Below are 24,307 nucleotides of genomic sequence, written 5' to 3'. Positions count from 1 at the left end.
TGCACAGAGACGCTTGGGAACATGGTCACAACGAGGGACCAGTGTGTGTGTGTGTGTGTGTGTGTTTCAGGGGAAGGTGGTGTAGCTGATCTCCATCACCTAGGACATGACATTGGTGACATCTCCCAGTTTTTGCCAATTTTGCTCAATCTTGCATGCTTTCTCAAACAGCTGTAACTGTATATGCATTCGTAAATCAAGTCCTTTCTTGAGTTGGTGCTCTGGGATGTAACAACAGTTGAGCATCTGAGCTTATAGTTGATTGTGGGAAAAGGGGTTGAGCGTGTGTGTGTGTGTGTGTGTGTGTGTGTGTGTGTGTGTGTGTGTGTGTGTGTGTGTGTGTGTGTGTGTGTGTGTGTGTGTGTGTGTGTGTGTGTGTGTGTGTGTGTGTGTGTGTGTGTGTGTGTGTGTGTGTGTGTGTGTGTGTGTGTGTGTGTGTATCCCACATCTGTTGCTAGGGGGTAAGGCAATATAGGATGCATCACAATAATTGTTTGCTAAAATAATAATTGCTTGCAATGGCATACCTGGTTATAGGTAATAATCCTTTGATTGAACTGTCGACATTATTAGCTATATTAATAGTGAATGATGGAAATAAAGATATATATCGTTTTTTAATAGCTATATCTAAAGCACATTGAGGGGAGAGCATTGAAAATGCTTTTAGCGGTTTTTCTGCTTCTGTTCTGTGTGGCACCGTGTGCCAGTGTGGCACCGTGTGCTCTTTTCAAAGGATGGGTCCTGGCCTATTGGGGAGCCTAGGGATCCGGGGGGACGGGGGTGGCCTGCTGGTCACTGGGATGACAACCCAACTTTGGATACTGGAGAACAATTGGAGGGTTACTTAGTTGCAATGCAAATATCATGGACACTCAATTACTATGGTACTTTTTAATGGTTTGGACACACCTACTCATTCAAGGGTTTTTCTTTATTTTTACAATTGTCTACATTGTAGAATAGTGAAGCCATCAAAACTATGAAATCACACATATGGAATCATGTAATAACCAAAAAATGGTTAAACAAATCCAAATATATGTTAGATTTAAGATTTTTCAGCCATATTAATTGTTAATGATGAAAATTAAGATATATATAGTTTTTTTTTAAAGCTAAATAAAAAGGAAATTGAGGTGAGAGCATTGGAAATGCTTTTAACGGTTGCCTTGATGACAGCTTTGCATTCCCTCAACCAGCTTCATGAGGTAGTCACCTGGAATGCATTTTAATTAACAGGTGTGTCTTGTTAAAAGTCCATTTGTGGAATTTCTTTCCTTCTTAATGCATTTGAGCCAATCAGTTGTGTTGTGACAAGGTAGGGATGATATACAGAAGATAGCCATATTTGTTAAAAGACCAAGTCCATATTATGGCAAGAACAGCTCAAATAAGCAAAGTGAAAAGACAGTCCATCACTATTTTAAGACATGAAGGTCAGTCAATCAGAACAATTTCAAGAACTTTGAACGTTTCTTCAAGCGCAATTGCAAAAACCATCAAGCGCTGTGATGAAACTGGCTCTCATGAGCACCGGCAGGAAGGAAGACCAAGAGCTACCTCTGCTGCAGAGGATGAGTTCATTCGAGTTACCAGCCTCAGAAATTGCAGCCCAAATAAATGTAGAAAATAGTAAAAGTAAAGAAAAACACTGCAATGATTAGGTGTGTCTAAACTTTTGACAGGTACTGTATATACTTGCAAAACATTATATGGGGGATTGGAAGTGATGCAGACAATTACATTGATAGAAGCTACAATCTACCTACAATTTTAAAGCTGATCTACCTGCGAAACATGGTCTCACAGCTAACGTGGTCTCATAGCTAACATGGTCTCAGAGCTAACATAGTCTCATAGCTAACATGGTCTCAGAGCTAACGTGGTCTCATAGCTAACGTGGTCTCATAGCTAACATGGTCTCAGAGCTAACGTGGTCTCATAGCTAACATGGTCTCAGAGCTAACGTGGTCTCATAGCTAACATGGTCTCAGAGCTAACATGGTCTCATAGCTAACGTGGTCTCATAGCTAACATATGTCTCATAGCTAACGTGGTCTCATAGCTAGCCAAGAACCCCAAATACGGTGAATATGAATATTTCCACTAAACCCAGCAGCAGGATGGATGTCGTATCTTAAGGACAAAACCTCACCGACAAATGGTTAAAAGTAGCAGATGGAAGTCATATTGCCTCTGACCACATAACATCTGCTGCCATTTTCTGTTCATTTCCAGACTATTCTACATGTTAAATCGCCACCATTCCTCGACACACAGAAGGTGATCTACTGCGCACAGCTAATGTTGGTTATGGTGTGTCTTGTCCATTACATCTTATCGGCTTCCTCTGTCACCCTCACAGACAGCTCTTAGCCTATAAAAATATATGGGGTGCTTTAGCCTGCTGAACTAGCTCATTAGTAAGACATTAAAAAGCTGTTAACATGGTAGATAGTGTTGGGTCTTAAGTGGCCATAAGAGCTTTCTAAGCTCTAAGCCTTTCACATGCATGCAACACCAGCAACCTGGCACCCTATTCCCTATATTTTATGCTGCTTTTGACCAGGGTCCATTTGGGTAACAAAAAATGTTTGGCTAGTTCACGCAAACAAGACAACATCCATTTCTGGCTATACTCTGACCTTCTCTGTTGTTGATGTGCGACAGCTAGCTACCTAGATAACTTTGCTACAGTGTGGTATTTTATTGATTTCTTGACATAAACACACTTTAAAGCAACCAGGCATGTCAAGTGTGTTGATTGTACTAACAACTAATTTACTTAAGGTTAATTGATGGAACTATCAATGCTAATGTTGGATGCTAATGTTAGCAAGCTAATGTGCTAAAATAGATACTAGGTGGGAGATGGGGATATTATTATTATTTTACCTTTATTTTACTAGGCAAGTCAGTTAAGAACAAATTCTTATTTTCAATGACGGCCTAGGAACAGTGGGTTAACTGCCTTTTCAGGGGCAGAACGACAGATTTGTACCTTGTCAGCTGGGGGATTCAAACTTGCAACCTTTCGGTTACTAGTCCAACGCTCTAACCACTAGGCTACCCTGCCGCCCCGATATAGGGCCCTGCTCAAAAGTTGTGCACTACAGTACATAGGGAATAGGGTGCCATATGGGACCCCTTCCGTGGCTGGTTATTGGAGTACAATAGTGACAACAAACCTTATCCTCGACCATTCCTTTAACACACAGTAATCACCAACTACCTATTATCAGGTGATTATGTAAATACAGGACATGATAAAGAGACAATAAAAACAAGTGCTTTAGACAGCTCTGCATTTAGCTCCTTCTAAGTTCACTCCCATAAATAACACCTGACCTAGTGATACCTACCTCCACCACCAAACAAGACATGATCAAACCTAGCTGCTGGATTATAGGGCTGTCACATGCTACACTAGATAAACCACTCATCACATGTAATTAGGATCATTCTCTGACTGCAGAGAGTAGAGACCCCAAAGTGGAGGATCCAAGAGGAGCGTGTGTGTGTGTATGTGTGTTTGTGAGTGTGTGAAACGCAGAGAAAGAGAAAGTTCTGCAGTTAGTGTGGTAATATCTAGGCTAACTCCCAAGGAGACACACATACTGCATTTTATATTTCAAAGGAAATTACATCATAGTACAGTGCAGGAGAAGTCAAACTTGTTTTCTCTCTGGGCTTGTCAGAAGAAGCATCTTGAACAGATACAATCTAGTTCTTCAGAGTTCTTCGTTCGGGTGGTTTCTCTCATGGTATAAGTTGTCTGAAGTTCGGTAGCAGTCTATAAAACACTGATACAGTAAAGGGTGATATGCATGACTAGCACCACTAAATCTCCAGAGTCTATGAGAGTTTGGCTGCACAGCTAGCTAGCTTCATTGCTAACCTTTGCTACGACATAAACAAACCAACCTTTCGGCAAAAAGCTTTGTTAACTCTCTTTGTTAACTCTTAACATCAATAGGATATGCTACTAGTAAATAAGCAGAGAAGGCAAATTAATGTAACGACCCTTCCATAGTTATGACCTAGAGACGGGAGAGGGAGTATACGGAACAGTACCCCCTCCCCTACGCGCGGCTCCAGCCACAGGACAGCGTCAAAGGCGACGAACTCGGGGATCAGGAGCGGACCAGTCATCCCTGCTGATGCGCGGGAACCTATCACACCAGCTGAGGCGCAGGAACCTATCACACCAGCTGAGGCGCAGGAACCTATCACACCAGCTGAGGCGCAGGAACCTATCACACCAGCTGAGGCGCGGGAACCTATCACACCAGCTGAGGCACAGGAACCTATCACACCAGCTGAGGCGCGGGAACCTATCACACCAGCTGAGGCGCGGGAACCTATCACACCAGCTGAGGCACAGGAACCTATCACACCAGCTGAGGCGCGGGAACCTATCACACCAGCTGAGGCGCGGGAACCTATCACACCAGCTGAGGCGCAGGAACCTATCACACCAGCTGAGGCATGGGAACCTATCACACCAGCTGAGGCACAGGAACCTGTCGAGTCAACTGGGGCATGGGAACCTGATAGACCGGCTGAGGCAGAGGAGCCTGGCGATCCGGCTGAGGCATGAGAACCTGACAAGCCAGTGGAAGCAGGGGAACCTGGCGATCCGGCAGAGGCATGAAAGCCCGACAAGCTGGCTGAGGCATGAGAACCTGACGAGCTAGTGGAAGCAGGGGAACCTGGCGATCCGGCGGAGGCATGGAAGTTTGACGAGCCAGTGGAAGCAGGGGAACCTAGCGATCCGGCAGAGGCATGAAAGCCCGACAAGCTGGCTGAGGCAGGGGAGCCTGGCGATCCGGCAGAGGCATGAAAGCCCGATGAGCCGGCTGAGCCAGCAATACTTATGTAAGAATGCTGTTCATTGACTACAGCTCAGCATTCAACACCATAGCACCATAGTACCCATAGTACCCTCCAAGCTCACCATTAAGCTTGAGACCCTGAGTCTCAACCCCGCCCTGTGCAATTGAGTCCTGGACTTCCTGACGGGCTGCCCCCAGGTTGCAAACTCGTCCCCTGTATGAGAGTCGTACCAGAGCCCACTTTTCTTAAATATAAAGATACCGAAACCGTACCGTGGCCCACAAACTGTGATACATACCGAACCGTGGGCCCACTGTACCGTTGCATCCTTACTGCCTACATACAGACTTGAAATCATTGGCCACTTTAATAAATGGAACACGAGTCACTTTAATAATGCTACTTGAATAATGTTTACATATCTTGCATTACGCATCTCATATGTATATACTGTATTCTATACTATCTATTGCATCTTAGCCTATGCTGCTCTGACATTGCTAATCCATATATTTATATGTTATTATTCCAATCATTACTTAGATTTGTGTGTATTAAGTATTTGTTGTGGAATTGTTAGATATTACTTGTTAGATATTGCTGCACTGTTGGAACTAGAAGCACAAGCATTTCACTACACTCATAATAACATCTGCTAACCATGTGTACATGATCAATACAATTTGATTTTAAATAAATGTTTTGCCTCATCAATATACACACAATGCCCCATAATGATAAAGTAAAAACAGGTTTTTAGAAATGTTTGTAAATGTATTAAAAATGTTAAACAGAAATACCTTACTTACATAAGTATTCAGACCCTTTGCTATGAGACTCGAAATTGAGCTCAGTTGCATCCTGTTTCCATTGATCATCCTTGAGATGTTTCTACAACTTGATTGGAGTCCACCTGTGGTAAATTCAATTGATTGGACATGATTTGGAAAGGCACACACCTGTCTATATAAGGTCCCAAAGTTGACAGTGCATGTCAGAGCAAAAAACAAGCCATGAGGTCGAAGGAATTGGCCGTAGAGCTCTGAGACAGGGTTGTGTCGAGGCACAGATCTGGGGAAAGGTACCAAAAAATTTGGGAACACAGTGGCGTCCATCATTCTTAAATGGAAGAAGTTTGGAACCACCAATACTCTTCTTAGAGATGGCAGCCTGGCCAAACTGAGGAATCGGGTGAGAAGCGCCTTGGTCAGGGACATGACTAAGAACCCGATGGTCACTCTGACAGAGTTCCTCTATGGGGATTGGAGAACCTTCCAGAAGGACAACCATCTATGCTGCATCCACCATTCAGGCCTTTATGGTAGAGTGGCCAGACGGAAGCCACTCAGTAAAAAACACATGACAGCAGTTTTCCAAAAGGCACCTAAAGGACTCAGACCATGAGAAACAAGATTTTCTGGTCTGATGAAACCAAGATTGAACTCTTCTGCCTGAATACCAAGCATCACGTCTGGAGGAAACCTGGAGCAAATTTGAAAAAACCTGGAGCAAATTCCTAAAAACCTGTTTTCACTTTGTCATCATTGTAACGACGTTCGTCTGTTGAAGGAGAGTCGGACCAAAATGCAGCGTGGTGGTTACTCATGTTCTTTAATGACGAAAAGACGATACATGAAATAACTATATATATACAAAACAACAAACGGAACGTGAAAACCTATACAGCCTGTCTGGTGAACACTAACACAGAGACATGAACAATCACCCACAAAATACACAGTGAAACCCAGGCTACCTAAATATGATTCCCAATCAGAGACAACGAGAATCACCTGACTCTGATTGAGAACCGCCTCAGGCAGCCAAGCCTATGCTAGACACACCCCTAATCAGCCACAATCCCAATGCCTACAAAAAAAACCAATACGACAACACAATAAACCCATGTCACACCCTGGCCTGAACAAATAATTAAAGAAAACACAAAATACTAAGACCAAGGCGTGACAATCATGGGGTATTATGTTTAGATTGCTGAGGCAAACAATTTATTTAATACATTTTAGAATAAGGCTGTAATGAAACAAAATGTGGAAAAGTCAAGGGGTCTGAATACTTTCTGAAGGCACTGTATATATGCACACATATCTGCACACTAGAGTCCTGCGTGGCTCAGTTGATAGAGCATGGTGCTTGCAATGCCAGAGTTGTGGGTTTGATTCCCACCAGTATAAAAAAAAGTCTGCTAAATGACCCAAATGTAAATATAATTTCTCTTCCAAGTGAGCTAGCTTTGGAGCCATCGAAAACGTGAAGGGCTCTGGTTCATAAGGCCGCGGGTCCGAAGACCAGTATGGACAAGCTCCCTCTCCATTTCATAACGGTAGCTAGGAGGTAAAGTAGATCAGGTACATATGTCTGCTGTCACTTCACAGCTTTGGCTGTTTCTCCCTGAGAGAAGTTTTGACATTCAGAAACACACAAAAACAGGTAGAACAACAGCCATGATAAACCTCTAGATTGTTAAGCAGAACACGCTCAGTATGCCTTCATATAGGATTATCAGTGTTTCCACATCAACTAACAGCTATGAGGAGATGAGCTTCCCTTTCCCATCAGCCACCTGTCAGTCACCAGGAAATAATCATTAAAACCTAATGAACCGCTCCACCACACCACTGTACCGCTGACATGGAGGGTGTGTGTGTATGGTTGAGTGTGTTTGTGTGTCTCCCTGTGATCTGACAGTAGGAATGCGCCACTGTGGCCCTGAGGCAGAGAACACTCTGTTCAGTTGGATTTAACACGGATGACTGGCTGGCTGATCAGCAGGTAAATTTCAGGTGTGTGAGAGGATTAAGTGGCGTATCATCCAGGAGCTAAAGGACATTTAGCCTGCTGGTACTGGCACCCACTTCCTGATTGGTAGTCACGTGACCCCATGGTGTGAGCAGCTGAGTCAGAGGACAAAATATCACTAGATCGTTGCTTCCCAAATGGAACCGTATTCCCTACATAGTGCACTACTTTTGACCAGCACCCTATAGGGTCCCATTTGGGATGCACAGATGTTTTAGTGGTTTGGTGGTTTTACATGACTCCGTTCAGAACACTTACAGTCTCTCTCTCTCCGAGTTCCTCTCTATTTCCTCTCTCCCCTGCTCTTTGTCTAATCTGATTATATGTGTGAGAACTCAAGCCCCTTCATTCCAGGTCAATTCGCTTTCTGGTACATCTGGAGGTAGGAACCCTGGGGTTGGAGGTGTGTGTGAGCCCTGGGGTTCCAAGGACAACTGTCAGGAGAGAGAGGCCTGTGAACTCAAGGTAATGAAGGCAGCTCAGCCTGTAAACAGCATGGGAGGATGTCACTGGAATACATTACAATACATAACTGCCTCCACGGGCCAGAGGGCTCAGGCTCTCTCTCTCACACATGCACACACACACCTGGCTGTGTACAGACTGAATCTGCCACAGGGTTACATTAGCTAAAACGACAGCAGGAAGACACAGGAAAGATGTGTGTCTTACTGTAGACCTGCTGCCAGAGTGAACACTGGATCACCAACAGGGCTGAGTAGAAATATTCACACAGTGACTTTCTAGACTGGCTGAGTGAAACTGCTATGAACCAGGTGGAGAGGAGACTACCCTTATAGACATCTGTTAGGAGGGAAGTGTATTCACTGACATCCGTACACATACCTACCAGGGTGCTTTAGTTGGAGTTAGTTCTTCAGCAACCTCTCTCATTTCCATACCCTCCTTCCCCCCTTCCTGCTTTTCCTTCCCTCCCTGCCTACCTAATTGTCCCTCTGCTTCCTCCCTAGCAAACACTTGTCTGGGATCTGAGGTGAAAATGTATATTTTCACATTTGTGAAAACGGAGCTCAGAGAGAGTCAGGGAGTCGGCACTTTGAGGAAGAGCGGGAACCGGGGAAGGAGGGTGTGACAGAGTGAGAGAGAAGGAAAGCTCAGACAGGAATGCGATTGTTTTCAGGTCAGTGAGTCTGTGAGTTGACAGAGCGAGAGAGAGCGAGAGAGCGCTGCTAGGAAGTTAAACAGGGACAGAAGCCCTCATCATACAGACACTTAAAACTCTCCTACTGTTGATAGTTGAGGACAGTACCATGCCAAACAGAGCAAAGACACTAGAACATTCAGTTTATGGGCTGAGGTGATACAGTACCAAACAGAGCGGAGACACTTAGGATGTTAAACTATCAGCTCCTTCTCTACATTCCAGCGCTGGGTTCAGACTGAGCACATGATGTCTGCATTATGATGTCTGCATTATTTCCCAGTCAAGATGGCTTTCTCTTCCAGCCTGCATGGGCCTTAATATGGAAATCCCCATGCCGACTGAGACCCTCACCCCTCCTGTCCTTACCCCTCCTTCCCAATTTCCCCCATCGTTCCTCTCCTTCCCCCTCTCCTCCAGTCCTACAGGGTGTATAACAGAATGACAGTACCTTGGAGAGATCTCTGAAGTTGCCCGGCAGGGTGAGGTCCAGCTCCTCGGACTCATAGTTGGTGAGAACCCAGGGAAACACCGGGTACTGGTTCAGATCATTGTAGGTCCTCCCTACAGACCGACAGACAGACAGACAGAGAGACAGACAGAGATCTGTTAGAGAAGTTCTGTGAGCGGAAAGAGGAGGGGATGAGGTGGGGCGGGGGAGGATGTATGAGGGGGAGAACTGCAGGGCGCATGGGGAGAACTGCGGGGTACACACGAGGCTTAGGTTACTTTGGGGACCCAGCATGCAACATTCCAGTAGAGCATTCCATCAGACTCTCAGGCCAGCTTCCTGTTTCTGACAGACTAACTTCCTGTCTGGGAGGGTGACACCACCGCTAAAATAGTCCTCACTCTGCTCTCTGTGGGGAGGCATTAGTATGGGAGCAGTGTGTGTGTGTGTGTGTGTGTGTGTGTGTGTGTGTGTGTGTTTGCCTCTGACCCTATTACGGGGGCTGAGTCACTGGCTTACTAGTGCTCTCCCATGCCGTCCCTAAGAGGGGTGCATCAGGTCGTGCCAGGCTTTTTTCGCTAAACTCGACTTGAGGAGGTTGAGTCACTGACTTTATCTTCTTGTTCGGTCTTGCGCCCCCCTCGGGCTCTTGTGGTGGGGGAGATCTTTGTGGGCTATACTCTGCCTTGTCTCAGGGCAGTAGCAGTGCGTGGGTAAAATCACTGGTAAAGCCAAGCCAGGGAAAAAATGCCATATTACAACCTATGTGCTGTGATAATTGCATTGTTTGCTCTATAACCTGTTAGTTTGTATGCCTTGACACTGTGATATATAAGCCTAAAGGCAGAGACAATAAAAATACACAGTGGCAGAATAAATTCATCACGAAACCAGAGAGCAACATCTGTCCGACATTTTCGGACTACTAAACAACTATTGATGTAGAACACCAGAAAGTTAGCACAAAGTCGCAAAGAAAACAGGAGCTGCCTCCACTATTTCAGCACATCATCAAAACACCTATGCTTAGTCTCAGCTCGCTGGTCACCATAGCAGCACCCACCTGTAGCATGCGCTCCAGCAGGTATATCTCTCTGGTCACCCCCAAAATCAATTCCTTCTTTGGCCGCCTCTCCTTCCAGTTCTCTGCTGCCAATGACTGGAACAAACTACAACAATCTCCAAAACTGGAAACACTTACCTCCCTCACTAGCTTTTAGCACCAGCTGTCAGAGCAGCTCACATATTACTGCACCTGTACATAGACCATCTATAATTTAGCCCAAACAACTACCTCTTCCCCTACTGTATTTATTTATTTTGCTCCTTTGCACCCCATTATTTATATTTCTACTTTGCACATTCTTCCACTGCAAATCTACCATTCAAGTGTTTTATTTGCTATATTGTATTTACTTTGCTACCATGGCCTTTCTTTGCCTTTAACTCCCTTATCTCACCTCATTTGCTCACATTGTATATAGACTTGTTTAAACTGTATTATTGGCTGTATGTTTGTTTTACTCCATGTGTAACTCTGTGTTGTTGTATGTGTCGAACTGCTTCGCTTTATCTTGGCCAGGTTGCAATTGTAAATGAGAACTTGTTCTCAACTTGCCTACCTGGTTAAATAAAGGTGTTCTCAACTTGCCTACCTGGTTAAATAAAGGTGTTCTCAACTTGCCTACCTGGTTAAATAAAGGTGTTCTCAACTTGCCTACCTGGTTAAATAAAGGTGTTCTCAACTTGCCTACCTGGTTAAATAAAGGTGTTCTCAACTTGCCTACCTGATTAAATAAAGGTGTTCTCAACTTGCCTACCTGGTTAAATAAAGGTGTTCTCGACTTGCCTACCTGTTTAAATAAAGGTGTTCTCAACTTGCCTACCTGTTTAAATAAAGGTGTTCTCAACTAGCCTACCTGATTAAATAAAGGTGTTCTCAACTTGTCTACCTGTTTAAATAAAGGTGTTCTCAACTTGCCTACCTGTTTAAATAAAGGTGTTCTCAACTTGCCTACCTGTTTAAATAAAGGTGTTCTCAACTTGCCTACCTGGTTAAATAAAGGTGTTCTCAACTAGCCTACCTGATTAAATAAAGGTGTTCTCAACTTGCCTACCTGGTTAAATAAAGGTGTTCTCAACTTGCCTACCTGGTTAAATAAAGGTGTTCTCAACTTGCCTACCTGGTTAAATAAAGGTGTTCTCAACTAGCCTACCTGATTAAATAAAGGTGTTCTCAACTTGCCTACCTGGTTAAATAAAGGTGTTCTCAACTTGCCTACCTGGTTAAATAAAGGTGTTCTCAACTAGCCTACCTGATTAAATAAAGGTGTTCTCAACTTGCCTACCTGGTTAAATAAAGGTGTTCTCAACTTGCCTACCTGGTTAAATAAAGCTGTTCTCAACTTGCCTACCTGGTTAAATAAAGGGGAAATAAAACATTTAAAAAAGAATACAGTGACAACTAAAAGGTCCAATCAACCTAAGCAAAATATAATGTGTATGTCCATGGTACTGATTTGTGTGTGTGTGTGTGTGTGTGTGTGTGTGTGTGTGTGTGTGTGTGTGTGTGTGTGTGTGTGTGTGTGTGTGTGTGTGTGTGTGTGTGTGTGTGTGTGTGTGTGTGTGTGTATGAGTGTGTTGACTCACCCTACTTGTCATAAAATGCCAATGCCATCCTCCTCTCTTTCATGTTTCTGAAATGGTCTATGACTCTGTCATACAGTACACGCTTTTAGTTTTTGTTGTCCTAGACTACTTGGCTAAAATGCTTGCTTGCTAGCCTAACTTCCTTTAATGGGCAACGATTAACCAGCTAGTTAACATTAGCCTTCTACTTCGAGCTACATATTGAACTTCCATCCTCTCAGGCCAGGGGCACAATGTATGCATTTATGGTTGAGTCAGAATCGCCATTATAATCATTGGCCAGTATGGAGAATTAAGTAAAACCAAGTCCAAATCCCCATCTCCGTTCATGGCTAATTTTAAAAAAGGGCCCATTTTTGCTAGCTATCTAGCCACGGGTGGACAATAACATGATGAGATGCAAAAATTACATATTTTTCTGTCAATGACTTTTGGTTGTATGCGATGTGATTGGTGTGAAGCCAAATCCAAAATGGCTTCCCTTGACACTTTTTTTTGGTGCGCCAGGACCATTCACATCAGAGCTGTAGTCGATGAACAGCATTCTCACATAGGTATTCCTCTTGTCCAGATGGGTTAGGGCAGTGTGCAGTGTGGTTGAGATTGCATCGTCTGTGGACCTATTTGGGCGGTAAGAAAATTGGAGTGGGTCTAGGGTGTCAGGTAGGGTGGAGGTGATATGGTCCTTGACTAGTCTCTCAAAGCACTTCATGATGACGGACGTAGTCGTTTAGCTCAGTTACATTAGCTTTCTTGGGAACAGGAACAATGGTGGCCCTCTTGAAGTATGTGGGAACAACAGACTGGGATAGGGATTGAATATGTCCGTAAACACACCAGCCAGCTGGTCTGCGCATGCTCTGAGGGCACGGCTGGGGATGCCGTCTGGGCCTGCAGCCTTGCGAGGGTTGACACGTTTAAATGTTTTCCTCACGTCGGCTGCAGTGGAGGAGAGTCCGCATGTTTTAGTTGCGGGCCGTGTCAGTGGCACTGTATTGTCCTCAAAGCGGGCAAAAAAGTTATTTAGTCTGCCTGGGAGCAAGACATCCTGGTCCGTGACGGGACTGGTTTTCTTTTTGTAATCCGTGATTGACTGTAGACCCTGCCACATACCTCTTGTGTCTGAGCCGTTGAATTGAGATTCTACTTTGTCTCTATACTGACGCTTAGCTTGTTTGATTGCCTTGCGGAGGGAATAGTTACACTGTTTGTATTCGGTCATGTTTCCAGTCACCTTGCCCTGATTAAAAGCAGTGGTTCGCGCTTTCAGTTTCACACGAATGCTGCCATCAATCCACGGTTTCTGGTTTGGGAATGTTTTAATCGTTGCTATGGGAACGACATCTTCAACGCATGTTCTAATGAACTCGCTCACCGAATCAGCGTATTTGTCGTAACCTCTCGGCTCTGTGTGCCCCTGGGGGCTACTCTTACTTCCTCTGGCAGAAACATGTCATACCCAAATGATAATGTATGATTAGGACACAGTAGTTCCCACAGCAAATAAGATGGCTGCTGAGTGTTTAATGTAGTTTAATCTAAGCCCCAAACCTCCCATCCTCCCAGCCCCTCAACCTCCCAGCCCCCTAGCTACCCATCCTCCCTGCCCCCTAGTCTCCCAGCCTCCCAACATTCCAGCCCCCCTAGCCTCCCAGCCCCCGAGCCTCCCATCTTCCCAGCCCCCGAGCCTCCCCATCCTTCCAGCCCCTAGCCACCCACCCCCTAGCCTCCCAGCCCTTTCCCAGCCTCCCCATCCTTCCAGCCCCTAGCCACCCACCCCTAGCCTCCCAGCCCCATCCCAGCCTCCCATCTTCCCAGCCCCCTAGTCTCCCATCCTCCCAGCCCCCCAGCCCCGTCCCAGCCTCCCATCCTCCCAGCCCCATCCCAGCCTCCCAACTTACCAGCCCCCTAGCCTCCCATCCTCCCAGCCCCCTAGCCTCCCAGCCCCCTAGCCTCCCATCCTCCCAGCCCCCTAGCCTCTCAGCCCCCTAAACTCCCATCCTCCCAGCCCCCTAGCCTCCCATCCTCCCAGCCCCCTAGCCTCCCAGCCCCCTAGCCTCCCATCCTCCAAGCCCCTAGCCACCAACCCCTAGCATCCTAGCCCCATCCCAGCCTCCCATCTTCCCAGCCCCCTAGCCTCCCATCCTCCCAGCCCACTAGCCTCCCAGCCCCATCCCAGCCTCCCATCTTACCAGCCCCCTAGCCTCCCATCCTCCCAGCCTCCCAGCCCCCTAGCCCCCTAGCCTCCCATCCTCCCAGCTCCCTAGCCTCCCATCCTCCCAGCCCCCTAGCCTCCCATCCTCCTAGCCTCCCATCCTCCCAGCCCCCTAGCCTCCCAGCCCCCTAGCCTCACATCCTCCCAGCTCCCTAGCCTCCCATCCTCCCAGCCCCCTAGCCTCCCATCCTCCCAGCCCCCTAGCCTCCCAGCCCCCTAGCCTCACATCCTCCCAGCTCCCTAGCCTCCCATCCCCCTAGCCTCCCAGCCCCCTAGCCTCACATCCTCCCAGCCCCGTAGCCTCACATCCTCCCAGCCCCCTAGCCTCACATCCTCCCATCCTCCCAGCCCCCTAGCCTCACATCCTCCCATCCTCCCATTCTCCCAGCCCCCTAGACTCACATCCTCCCATCCTCCCAGCCCCCTAGCCTCCCAGCCCCCTAGCCTCACATCCTCCCAGCTCCCTAGCCTCCCTAGCATCCCATCCTCCCAGCCCCCTAGACTCCCATCCTCTGTGTGCCCCTGGAGGCTACTCTTACTTCCTCTAACACAAACATGTCATACCCAAATTATAATGTACTTGATTAGGACACAGAAGTTCCCACAGCAAATAAGATGGCTGCTGAGTGTTTAACGTAGTTTAATGGAAGGGTGGATCTCCTGCTGCTGTGATGTATAGATAGAATTAGAATTATTAGGGTTAGATCTGGGTGTTGTGAATGGTACATTATGATGCTGGGTTAGGGTTAGAGTGGTTAAGGCGATTTTAAGTCACTCTGGACAACAGCGTCTGCTAAATGACCAACATGTAAATGTAGATACACTATGATATGATAGTGGATTAGGGTAAGGGCAGGGTGTTATGGATGCTACACATCTAAAATCACACGCATGCCCCAGGGTGATCCACACAGCTAATTCCCAGAGCTACTTTGACAGACCGCATGTCACAAGACTGCATTAGCCCACTGAGCTTAAGCCAGGACATTAGCTTGGAGAGATAACGGTGTGAGTAGATTTACCACGGTTGTAACCTGTTCCTGTTCTAGGGTGGTGGTGTAGGGAAAGACGGGTGAGGGGCGTGAGGTGGGTGTGAGGTTATAGGGAGGAGATGCGTTGTGGGTAGAGTTCCAGCCTGTTCTGAAGTGTCAGGATGATACCCACACACACACACAACACACACTCTGACATGTCAGAATGTTAATAACAGTAGAATAGTGTTTAATTAGAAGAGCACTGGCTGCATGTTAACACCTTTTGCCCTCTCTTCCTCCTCCACCACCCCTCCTCCTCTTACCTCCATCTCCCTCCTGTCTTCCACCCCAACTCCCCTGACACTTCCGGCAGCTCAGGTCATTACCACACATTTTTTATGAATTTCCACCATGTTTTTCTGTCTGCCGTACATCTAATTAGATGACAATAACATATCGAACTCACGCCACAGATAAATATAAATATGCATGAATCTGCAGCGAGCGAGGGATGTGACACCTCTCAGAGAAGAGTGGTGCGGCAGGCGCTCTCGTCTTCCAGTTAGTTACAGTTCAGAGGCGACAAAGAGGCACGCACGCACACACACGCACGCGCACGCACGCAAACACACACACACACACACACACACACACACACGCACACGCACACGCACGCACGCACGCACGCACACGCACGCACGCACGCACACGCACGCACACAACCCCTAATTATCCTGGAGGATGTGTGATCTGCAATAGTCTTGCTTCCTTTTTCCTTATTTTCTTGCTTCAAATAAGTCAGTCATATTCCTCCACATGAACAGTGAAGTAAGGCTACCTACATTACGAACAGTACTACTGAACACTGAAGAGAGCATCTGACTCCTTAAACAATGACAACTTACCTGTAGGTCCTGGCTGGGGTGTTTTAACAGCCAGTCAACAACAACATACACTACATTCATCATGGTAGAATAATAGATGATGAGATTTTGGGTACGGAGAGAAGAGGTGATCGGCTCAATACAACAACATGGATCCATCCAAGATGAGGGGGAGAGGGCATAGGAGAGAGGGAGAAAGGGAGAGGAGGGAAAATAGGAGAGAGGAGAAGACTGAGAAAGGAGAGAGGAGGAAAAAGGGAGGAGAAGGGATGCTGACCTGCGACGGTGTTGAGGAACATGAGGTACTCGAAGTTGGAGATCTCCCTCCTCTGCCAGCGCTGGGTCATGTTAGACGACTTGAAGAGCTGCCGGGGCGTCGCCATGGAGATACGCCTGCACAACAACAGAGGAAGAAACACCTTAGGTTGTGTCCAAAATGGAACCCTTTTCCCTATTTATTGCACTACTTTTGACCAGGAATCATTCATACCAATGAGGTTTAAGTAAAAGGTTCGTAAGTGTACTCAAGAAACCAAAGTGCACAACCAGACACACATAGACCAGCTAAAGACCAAAACTCCCAGACACGCAATCATTCAGTGAGAACTCAGAGCAGCACACACTGGCACCGCGTGACAGCTTCATCAGCATGTGAGACCTAAGCATTCTTCAGCCATGACCAAAGTGTCAGAGTCGTGCAGGCCTTGAAGTGACTTCAACTCAACACATGGGGAGAATCAAAAGTTGGATGGAGGCTGTTTCTAAAAGATCTAACACTACAATAGCTAACAATACTAGTTAACACTAGTCAATACCTAACATTAGCTCATAGCTAACATAGCTAACACTAGCCGATAACTGAAAGCTAACGCTAACCAATCGCTAACACTAGCTGATAGCTAACACTAGCTAACAACAGAGAGCTAACACTAGCCAATCAACGGCTAACACTAGCTAACTGATTGCTAACAATAGATGTGTGTTTTGTGGTACTTAATGACAGGGTGTAGGTATGGTAAAGGGTCTGTCCTCCGTCTCCTTCTGTGTATTTTACTGTGCGGTCAGGAAGGCAGGCAGGCTGCAGCTCTGTGACTTAACTCAGAGAATTAGATCAGTTCAGTCAGGGTCAATGACCACTCATTCCAATGACGGGAGCAATGGGATTCACTTCCTGTTGAACGCGGAACGAGGGAGAGCTCGGTTTGTTGTTTTGGAACGTTTGCTCTTTTGAAAGTGTATTAAAAGGTTTCTTAGTAGCTAGCTACTTTTTGAATTTGGTCCTGCAATGCAGTTGCATCAGTTGCTGGGACTGCTACTCTCAGTGATCCTGCCGACCAAGGCCGGGTCTAAGGACTTATTTGGTGTAACAGTTAGCCTAGCTGCTATCTAGCTGCCTATCAAGCTAGTGGGGTTTTCCTGATGGCTTGAATGCAGCCCACGATGCGGTTAGCCATTGTGGCTGGGACCACGGATTGTCCCGGGCTTGTGGCTGGCTAGAACCCTGCTGTTTATTGTTGTTTTCAATCTTCCCTGTGACTTATCCTGTCTGGAAATGTGAGGAGTAACAGCGTAACCTACGTTGCTACCATGACAAAGACCAAAGCCGGCGGGACAGTGGTGTCTATCTATCACAGGTGAAGGATCTTTAAAACAAACAAAAATACTTCTATAAGCAGTTGTTACAACAACAGAAAATAGCTTTAAGTGTTTGTCCAAATACTGGTAGAGTCAACTAATTAAAGAAAGGACGACCTGACCAGAGATGTCCAAGACCTGAGGAACAGTTTGTATTTCTCCCAGGGTCAGCTATGAGTTTAACTTCTTCGATATAGGGGGCGATCTCTTTTCATTTTTGGATGAAAAACGTTCCCGTTTTAAACAAGATATTTTGTCACGAAAAGATGCTCGACTATGCATATAATTGACAGCTTTGGAAAGAAAACACTCTGACGTTTCCAAAACTGCAAAGTTATTGTCTGTGAGTGCCACAGAACTGATGTTACAGGCGAAACCCAGATAAAAATCCAATTAGGAAGTGTCACATTTTTTTAAACCGCCTCATTCCAATGACTCCTTATATGGTTGTGAAGGAGCTAGGAGTCAGCTTACGTTTTCCACGTTTTCCCCAAGGTGTCTACAGCATTGTGACGTATGTGTAGGCATATCATTGGAAGATTGACCATAAGAGACTACATCTACCAGGTGGTCGCTTGGTGTCCTCCGTTGCAATTATTGCGTAATCTCCAGCTACAGTATTTTTCCGTTTGCTTCTGATGACAAGCCAACTGCCACCACTGATAGATTATCGAATAGATATGTGAAAAACACCTTGAGGATTGATTCTAAACAACGTTTGCCATGTTTCTGTAGATATTATGGAGCTAATTTTGAAAAAAGTTTGGTGTTGTAAGTGACTGCAGTTTCCGGTATTTTTCTTAGCCAAACGTGATGAACAAAACGGAGCTATTTCGTCTACACAAATAATATTTTGGGAAAAAATGAACATTTGCTATCTAACTAAGAGTCTCGTCATTGAAAACATCTGAAGTTCTTCAAAGATAAATGATTTTATTTGAATGCTTTTCTTGTTTTTGTGAAAATGTTGAATGCTGAATGCTGGGCTTAATGCTATGCTATCACTACTCTTACACAAATGCTTGTGTAGCTTTGGTTGAAAAGCATATTTTGAAAATCTGAGATGACAGTGTTGTTAACAAAAGGCTAAGCTTGTGGTTTCAAAATATTTATTTCATTTCATTTGCGATTTTCATGAATAGGAAACGTTGCGTTATGGTAATGAGCTTGAGGCTATGATTACGCTCCCGGATACGGGATTGCTCGACGCTAGAGGTTAAACAGGAGAACGGCAAGATGACAGCAATCTGTAAATCATTGAGAGAGTACATCAGTTCTATACGGGAATCCATGATAACGATGACGGAGAAATCAGATTATCTTGAGGGACAATCAAGGTGGAACAACATGGTTGTGGACGGAATTGCAGAATCTCCACATAAGACCTGGATGGAGTCTGAGAACAAAGTGGGGGAAATGATCTCGGAGAAACTGAAGATGCACCACAGGAAGGTTGAGGTGGAGCACGCCCACCGAATTGGAAAACCCATCACCGGGTCACCTGGGCCTGTCACCCAGGTGACAGGCCCAGGCCGATAGTGGTGAAGTTCCTGAGGTTCAAGGACAAGGTAGCCCTTCTGGAAGGAGCAAAGAACTTGAGGGGAATGTATATCTTCCTCAACGAGGACAATCCTGAAGCTGTGCGCAGAAGAGGAAATCCCAGCCATGAAAGCTGCCAGAGAGCGTGGGGATATTGCTTACATCCGCTATGACAGGATCATTGTCAACCCCCCCCTCCCAAAAGCCTGGAAGGGATGGGAGAGCCACGCCTATGGGTTCATAGCAGCACACACACACACACCAACTGATTAATGGACTGCTGAACGTATATTTATTTTTATCTTGCTTTGTTTTCTCTTTTCCATATTATGTCTATCTCTGATAAGCTACCCAGGAAAGGGCTCAAAATAGCCCATAGTAATACATTGTATGTAGCCTTAGAAATAAGGATAATGAAATCAATAACTTGCTAACATCAGATAACATTTGTATATTAGCCATTTCTGAGACTCACATAGATAATTAATTTGATGACACAGCATATACAAGGCTATAACATCTGTAGAAGAGACAGACATGCTAATGGGGGAGGTGTTGTTCTATATATTCAGAGCCATATCCCTCTAATTCATAGAGAAGATCTCATGTCATGTGTTATTGAAGTGTTGTGGTTGCAGGTTAACTTGGCACATCTAAAGCCTTTTCTTTTGGGGTGTTGCTATAGGCCACCAAGTGCTGACAGTCAGTATCTAAATCATATCTGTGAAATGCTTGATAGTGTATGTGATGTAAACAGAGAGGTCTACTTTCTTGGGGACCTGAATATTGACTGGTTTTCAAGCTGTCCACTCAAGAGGAAGCTTCTCACTGTAACCAGTGCCTGTAATCTTGTTCAGGTTATTAATCAACCTACCAGGGTGTTTACAAACACTACAGGAACAAGATCATCCACATGTATTGATCATATTTCTACTAATATTGTAGAACTTTGTTCTAAAGCTTTAGCCGTACCTATTGGATGCAGTGATCACAATATAGTGGCTATATTCAGGAAAGCCAAAGTTCCAAAAGCTGGGCCTAAAATTGTGTATAAGATATCATACAAAAGAACAAGCTGAGGAGACTAAATTACTTGGTGTTACCTTAGATTGTAAACTGTCATGGTCAGAACATATATATTCAATGGTTGTAAAGAGGGGAAGAGGTCTTTCTGTAGTAAAGAGATGCTCTGCTTTTTTGACACCACACTCCAAAAAGTCCTGCAGGCTCTAGTTTTGTTTGTCGTGTGGTTGAGTGCTGCAAGGAAAGACCTGGTTAAGCTGAAGCTGGGCCAGATCGGAGCGGCACGTCTTGCTCTTCATTGCAGTCAGAGGGGTAATATAAATACTATGACTGACTGCATCACTTGTTCTTTTAATAAGAAACATTAATGTGTTGAAAAGTCTCAATTATTTGCATAATCAATTTATACACAGTTCTGACACACACACACTTACCCCACCAGTCATGCCACCAGGTGCGTGCGTGCGTGCGTGCGTGCGTGCGTGCGTGTGTGTGTTAGTTACCTGGCTTGTGGTAGGCCATAGCTGGTTCCCACTCCGACCCTGGGTAGACTGTAGACCACCTTCTTCACTGTTGCCTGGTCTGGGAAGTTAAACATCACTGACGCTGGGAGGAGAGATAACAAAACGCGATTAATAACAATTCTCAACACTATGTTAAAGTGGTTAAGAGAAGCAGTTTATTAAAATATCATCTTCAGAATGCAAACAGGACACATCTGAGACCAGAGTGTGGCTGTGTACAAAATGGCACACTATTCTCTATGTAGTGCACTATGGGCTCTGGTCCAAAGTAGTGTACTATATAGGGAATAGGGTGGCATTTGGGACGTAGTGAATGTGTGTGATGCTTACTCCTGTTGGCCATGAAGACCTCAAGGCCAGTGTTCTGGAGCAGGTATCGCCTGGAGAAGACCGCTCTGATCTCACTGAACATCCACTTACCATGCAGACCCTCGGAGTACGCCAGGACCTGCAGAGAGGAGAGGAAAAGAGAGGAGGAAAGGAACAGGAGGGGAAAGAGACCAGACAAATGGTTTACATTGTGACAAACACAGGTTGTAGACTGTTGCAACTAGGTTGTAGACTTCCATTGTCTCTAAACATTCTATTTCCCAGATTCACCTCTGTCTTTAATATCTATTTTAGGTGATCTGCAACACGCAACCAGGGTGTAAAAAAACAGGAAGAACAGGCCTCTGGGTTACACACATCAATACCAACACAAGAAGAGGAGAGACAGAGAGGAGAGGGGAGAGGAAAGGAGAGGATGGGGGTGAGCAAAAGAGAGATGAGAGGGGGATGAGGAGAGAGGGATCATTAGTGTGCAGCACCTCTGGGACAGCAGGTCTACTGAGGGAGTTTAAGAGAGGCCTCCGTGACAGGTGAAAAAAATCCCCCTAACACACCTCCCGCTCTCCCTCCTTCCAACACTGGCTGAGCACTTGGTGCGGCCTAGTCTCCCCAGGTTACAATCACACACATTCCCATCCTATCAGTGTAGCTGGACACAGACAGAGACATGAGAACCATGTAGCTCGAGCCTGACTGACAGTCCAGGGGGGGAACTAGGGAGGGAGGCAGAGTGAGATGTTGGGCTGGGGATGTTAGGTCCAATGCTAATGCTCATTTAAAACAGTGACAAGCAGGAGTAGAGTAGGAGAGGACAGGAAGAGGAGAGGGTAGGAGAGGACAGGAAGAGGAGAGGGTAGGAGAGGACAGGAAGAGGAGAGGGTAGGAGAGGACAGGAAGAGGAGAGGGTAGGAGAGGGGAGAAGAGGAGAGAGTAGGAGAGGACAGGAAGAGGAGAGGGTAGGAGAGGACAGGAAGAGGAGAGGGTAGGAGAGGACAGGAAGAGGAGAGAGTAGGAGAGGACAGGAAGAGGAGAGGGTAGGAGAGGACAGGAAGAGGAGAGGGTAGGAGAGGACAGGAAGAGGAGAGGGTAGGAGAGGACAGGAAGAGGAGAGGGTAGGAGAGGACAGGAAGAGGAGAGGGTAGGAGAGGACAGGAAGAGGAGAGGGTAGGAGAGGACAGGAAGAGGAGAGGGTAGGAGAGGACAGGAAGAGGAGAGGGTAGGAGAGGACAGGAAGAGGAGAGGGTAGGAGAGGGGAGGAAGAGGAGAGGGTAGGAGAGGGGAGAAGAGGAGAGGGTAGGAGAGGACAGGAAGAGGAGAGGGTAGGAGAGGGGAGAAGAGGAGAGGGTAGGAGAGGACAGGAAGAGGAGAGGGTAGGAGAGGACAGGAAGAGGAGAGGGTAGGAGAGGACAGGAAGAGGAGAGGGTAGGAGAGGACAGGAAGAGGAGAGGGTAGGAGAGGACAGGAAGAGGAGAGGGTAGGAGAGGACAGGAAGAGGAGAGGGTAGGAGAGGACAGGAAGAGGAGAGGGTAGGAGAGGACAGGAAGAGGAGAGGGTAGGAGAGGACAGGAAGAGGAGAGGGTAGGAGAGGGGAGAAGAGGAGAGGAGAGAGGCAGCGGTGCATTCATTTCTCCCTGGAATAGCTGTGGCTCGACCTCCCTGCCACATCAAAGTCTCTGGAGCTCAATTAGAAGTGGATTAGATGGAGAAGTGGAGTGAAGGGCAGAAGGTGGCCGGTTTTAGGGAGCGAGGGAGTGAGAAGTGGAGGGTGCGAGGGAGGGAGAGGTGGGGGAGGGGTGGTGGCATCTCTGCTTCTCCTTCCTGTGCTGCCCCAGGTTCTAACAGTTGTCATAGAGACAGACTGCCTGCTCAGGGAACATTTGTAGTAGGGAGCAGCTGAGGAGGAGGAGAGGAAAGATGGAGAGAGGGAGAGGTGGAGAGATGGGAGGAGATTGTGAACAGATCAGGATGAAGAAATATGAGGAAAATTACAAGAGAATACTATTATAATACATGGCCTGATCAACCTTACATTAAAAACTACTGAAGAGGCTGTGTCTACATGGATGTATTACCCCTTCCTGGTTCCTCTTGTATGTTGCTATAACTGGGAACAGAGAGCATGCAGGCCAGGCCAGGACACAGGGTTAAAGACAGACAGTGCAGGCCAGAGGCCTCACCAGCAACAAAACACAGGCTAAAAAGCCTCCGCTTCAAACAGCCCACATCAAAACATTATGTCAGAACAACAAAGCCTTGACTTAAACCAACAAGCAGCGAGGGGCCCCTGCAGATTGGAGGCTTGACAAAGCCCAGAGAGAGAAGCAGCTGTAAGAAATGCCATTTAATGAACCTGTTTGCTGAAGCTGTCAAAGGTGTCAGAGCTGACTAGCGCTGGGGACCCAGCCAGCCGGCCAGCCAGCCAGTCAGCCAGCCAGTCAGCCAGGCCCCAGACAGTCTTGCCTGTGTGTGCCTGCCTGCCAGATGGAGACTTCGGCCCCAATCTAATCAGCCCACCACCACGAAGGATGACCAAGGAGGACCAGGCGCCTCCAGATCCACCCCTTCTCCCCCTTACCCACCCCTACTCCCCCCTTGCCCAACCCACTACCCGCCTCATCACCTCCCCTGCTCTGCTCACAGGCTGTCACACTACAGGGGGATGGATGGGGAGGGGCTGGAGGCAGACAAGCCCAGCCTTTTGTTTCCATGAAGGCCCCCCCAGCCCCCCACCTCACACACATTAAGATCCCATGGTGTGTGTGTGCTGCTCTACTAGCTGGGTGGAGATCATACCTCTCCTATAATGACCATAATACAATTGAACATTTCTGTCTTTTGTTTCCTGTCCTTGTGTGATGTGACAGAGGGCGGAAAGCTGCACTGAGCCTGTGGAACATCACATCAGTGTGGAGAAATATTGTGACAGCTGAAATGAGGAGAGACATCGGTGACAGCAGTGCTTAGGCTGAAGGTCACATGGAATAACATACAGTAGAAAACATCACATAGACGTAGAAGTCCCAAGCAGCAGGCGGTCTAAGTTTTGTTCATTGGTCCTTTTAGCAATTATTCAGCATTTACCCGGTATTGACCTACGCTGTGTCTGACGTTAACCCCGTACTGTCCAGCCTGATTGAACAGTACACATTTATATATTTATTTATTCATGTCAATGTGACTGACATTAATAAGTGTGTGTGCGTGCGTGTGTGCGAGTGTGTCAGTCGGTTCTGCTGAGATGGGGCCATAATAAGATGATTGA

General features: G+C 46.4%; 1 protein-coding gene across 2 annotated transcripts in view; it reads right to left on the bottom strand.

The window, feature by feature from the left end:
• Window positions 1-24,307, bottom strand: part of LOC118396139 (neurobeachin-like) — a 415,134-nt gene that overhangs the window by 48,277 nt on the left and 342,550 nt on the right. For both annotated transcript variants that reach the window (XM_052522064.1, XM_052522066.1), the window contains exons 43-46: window positions 21,046-21,163; window positions 20,695-20,797; window positions 16,272-16,387; window positions 9,273-9,385 (exon numbers count right to left, since the gene is read on the bottom strand). In XM_052522064.1, coding sequence (XP_052378024.1) covers window positions 9,273-9,385; window positions 16,272-16,387; window positions 20,695-20,797; window positions 21,046-21,163 — 450 coding nt within the window. The remainder of the gene's footprint in view (window positions 1-9,272; window positions 9,386-16,271; window positions 16,388-20,694; window positions 20,798-21,045; window positions 21,164-24,307) is intronic.

The sequence above is a fragment of the Oncorhynchus keta genome, chromosome 1 (assembly GCF_023373465.1).
Source record: "Oncorhynchus keta strain PuntledgeMale-10-30-2019 chromosome 1, Oket_V2, whole genome shotgun sequence".
NCBI classification, from domain to species: domain Eukaryota; kingdom Metazoa; phylum Chordata; class Actinopteri; order Salmoniformes; family Salmonidae; genus Oncorhynchus; species Oncorhynchus keta.
This window is presented reverse-complemented; position numbering and strand designations above follow the sequence as displayed.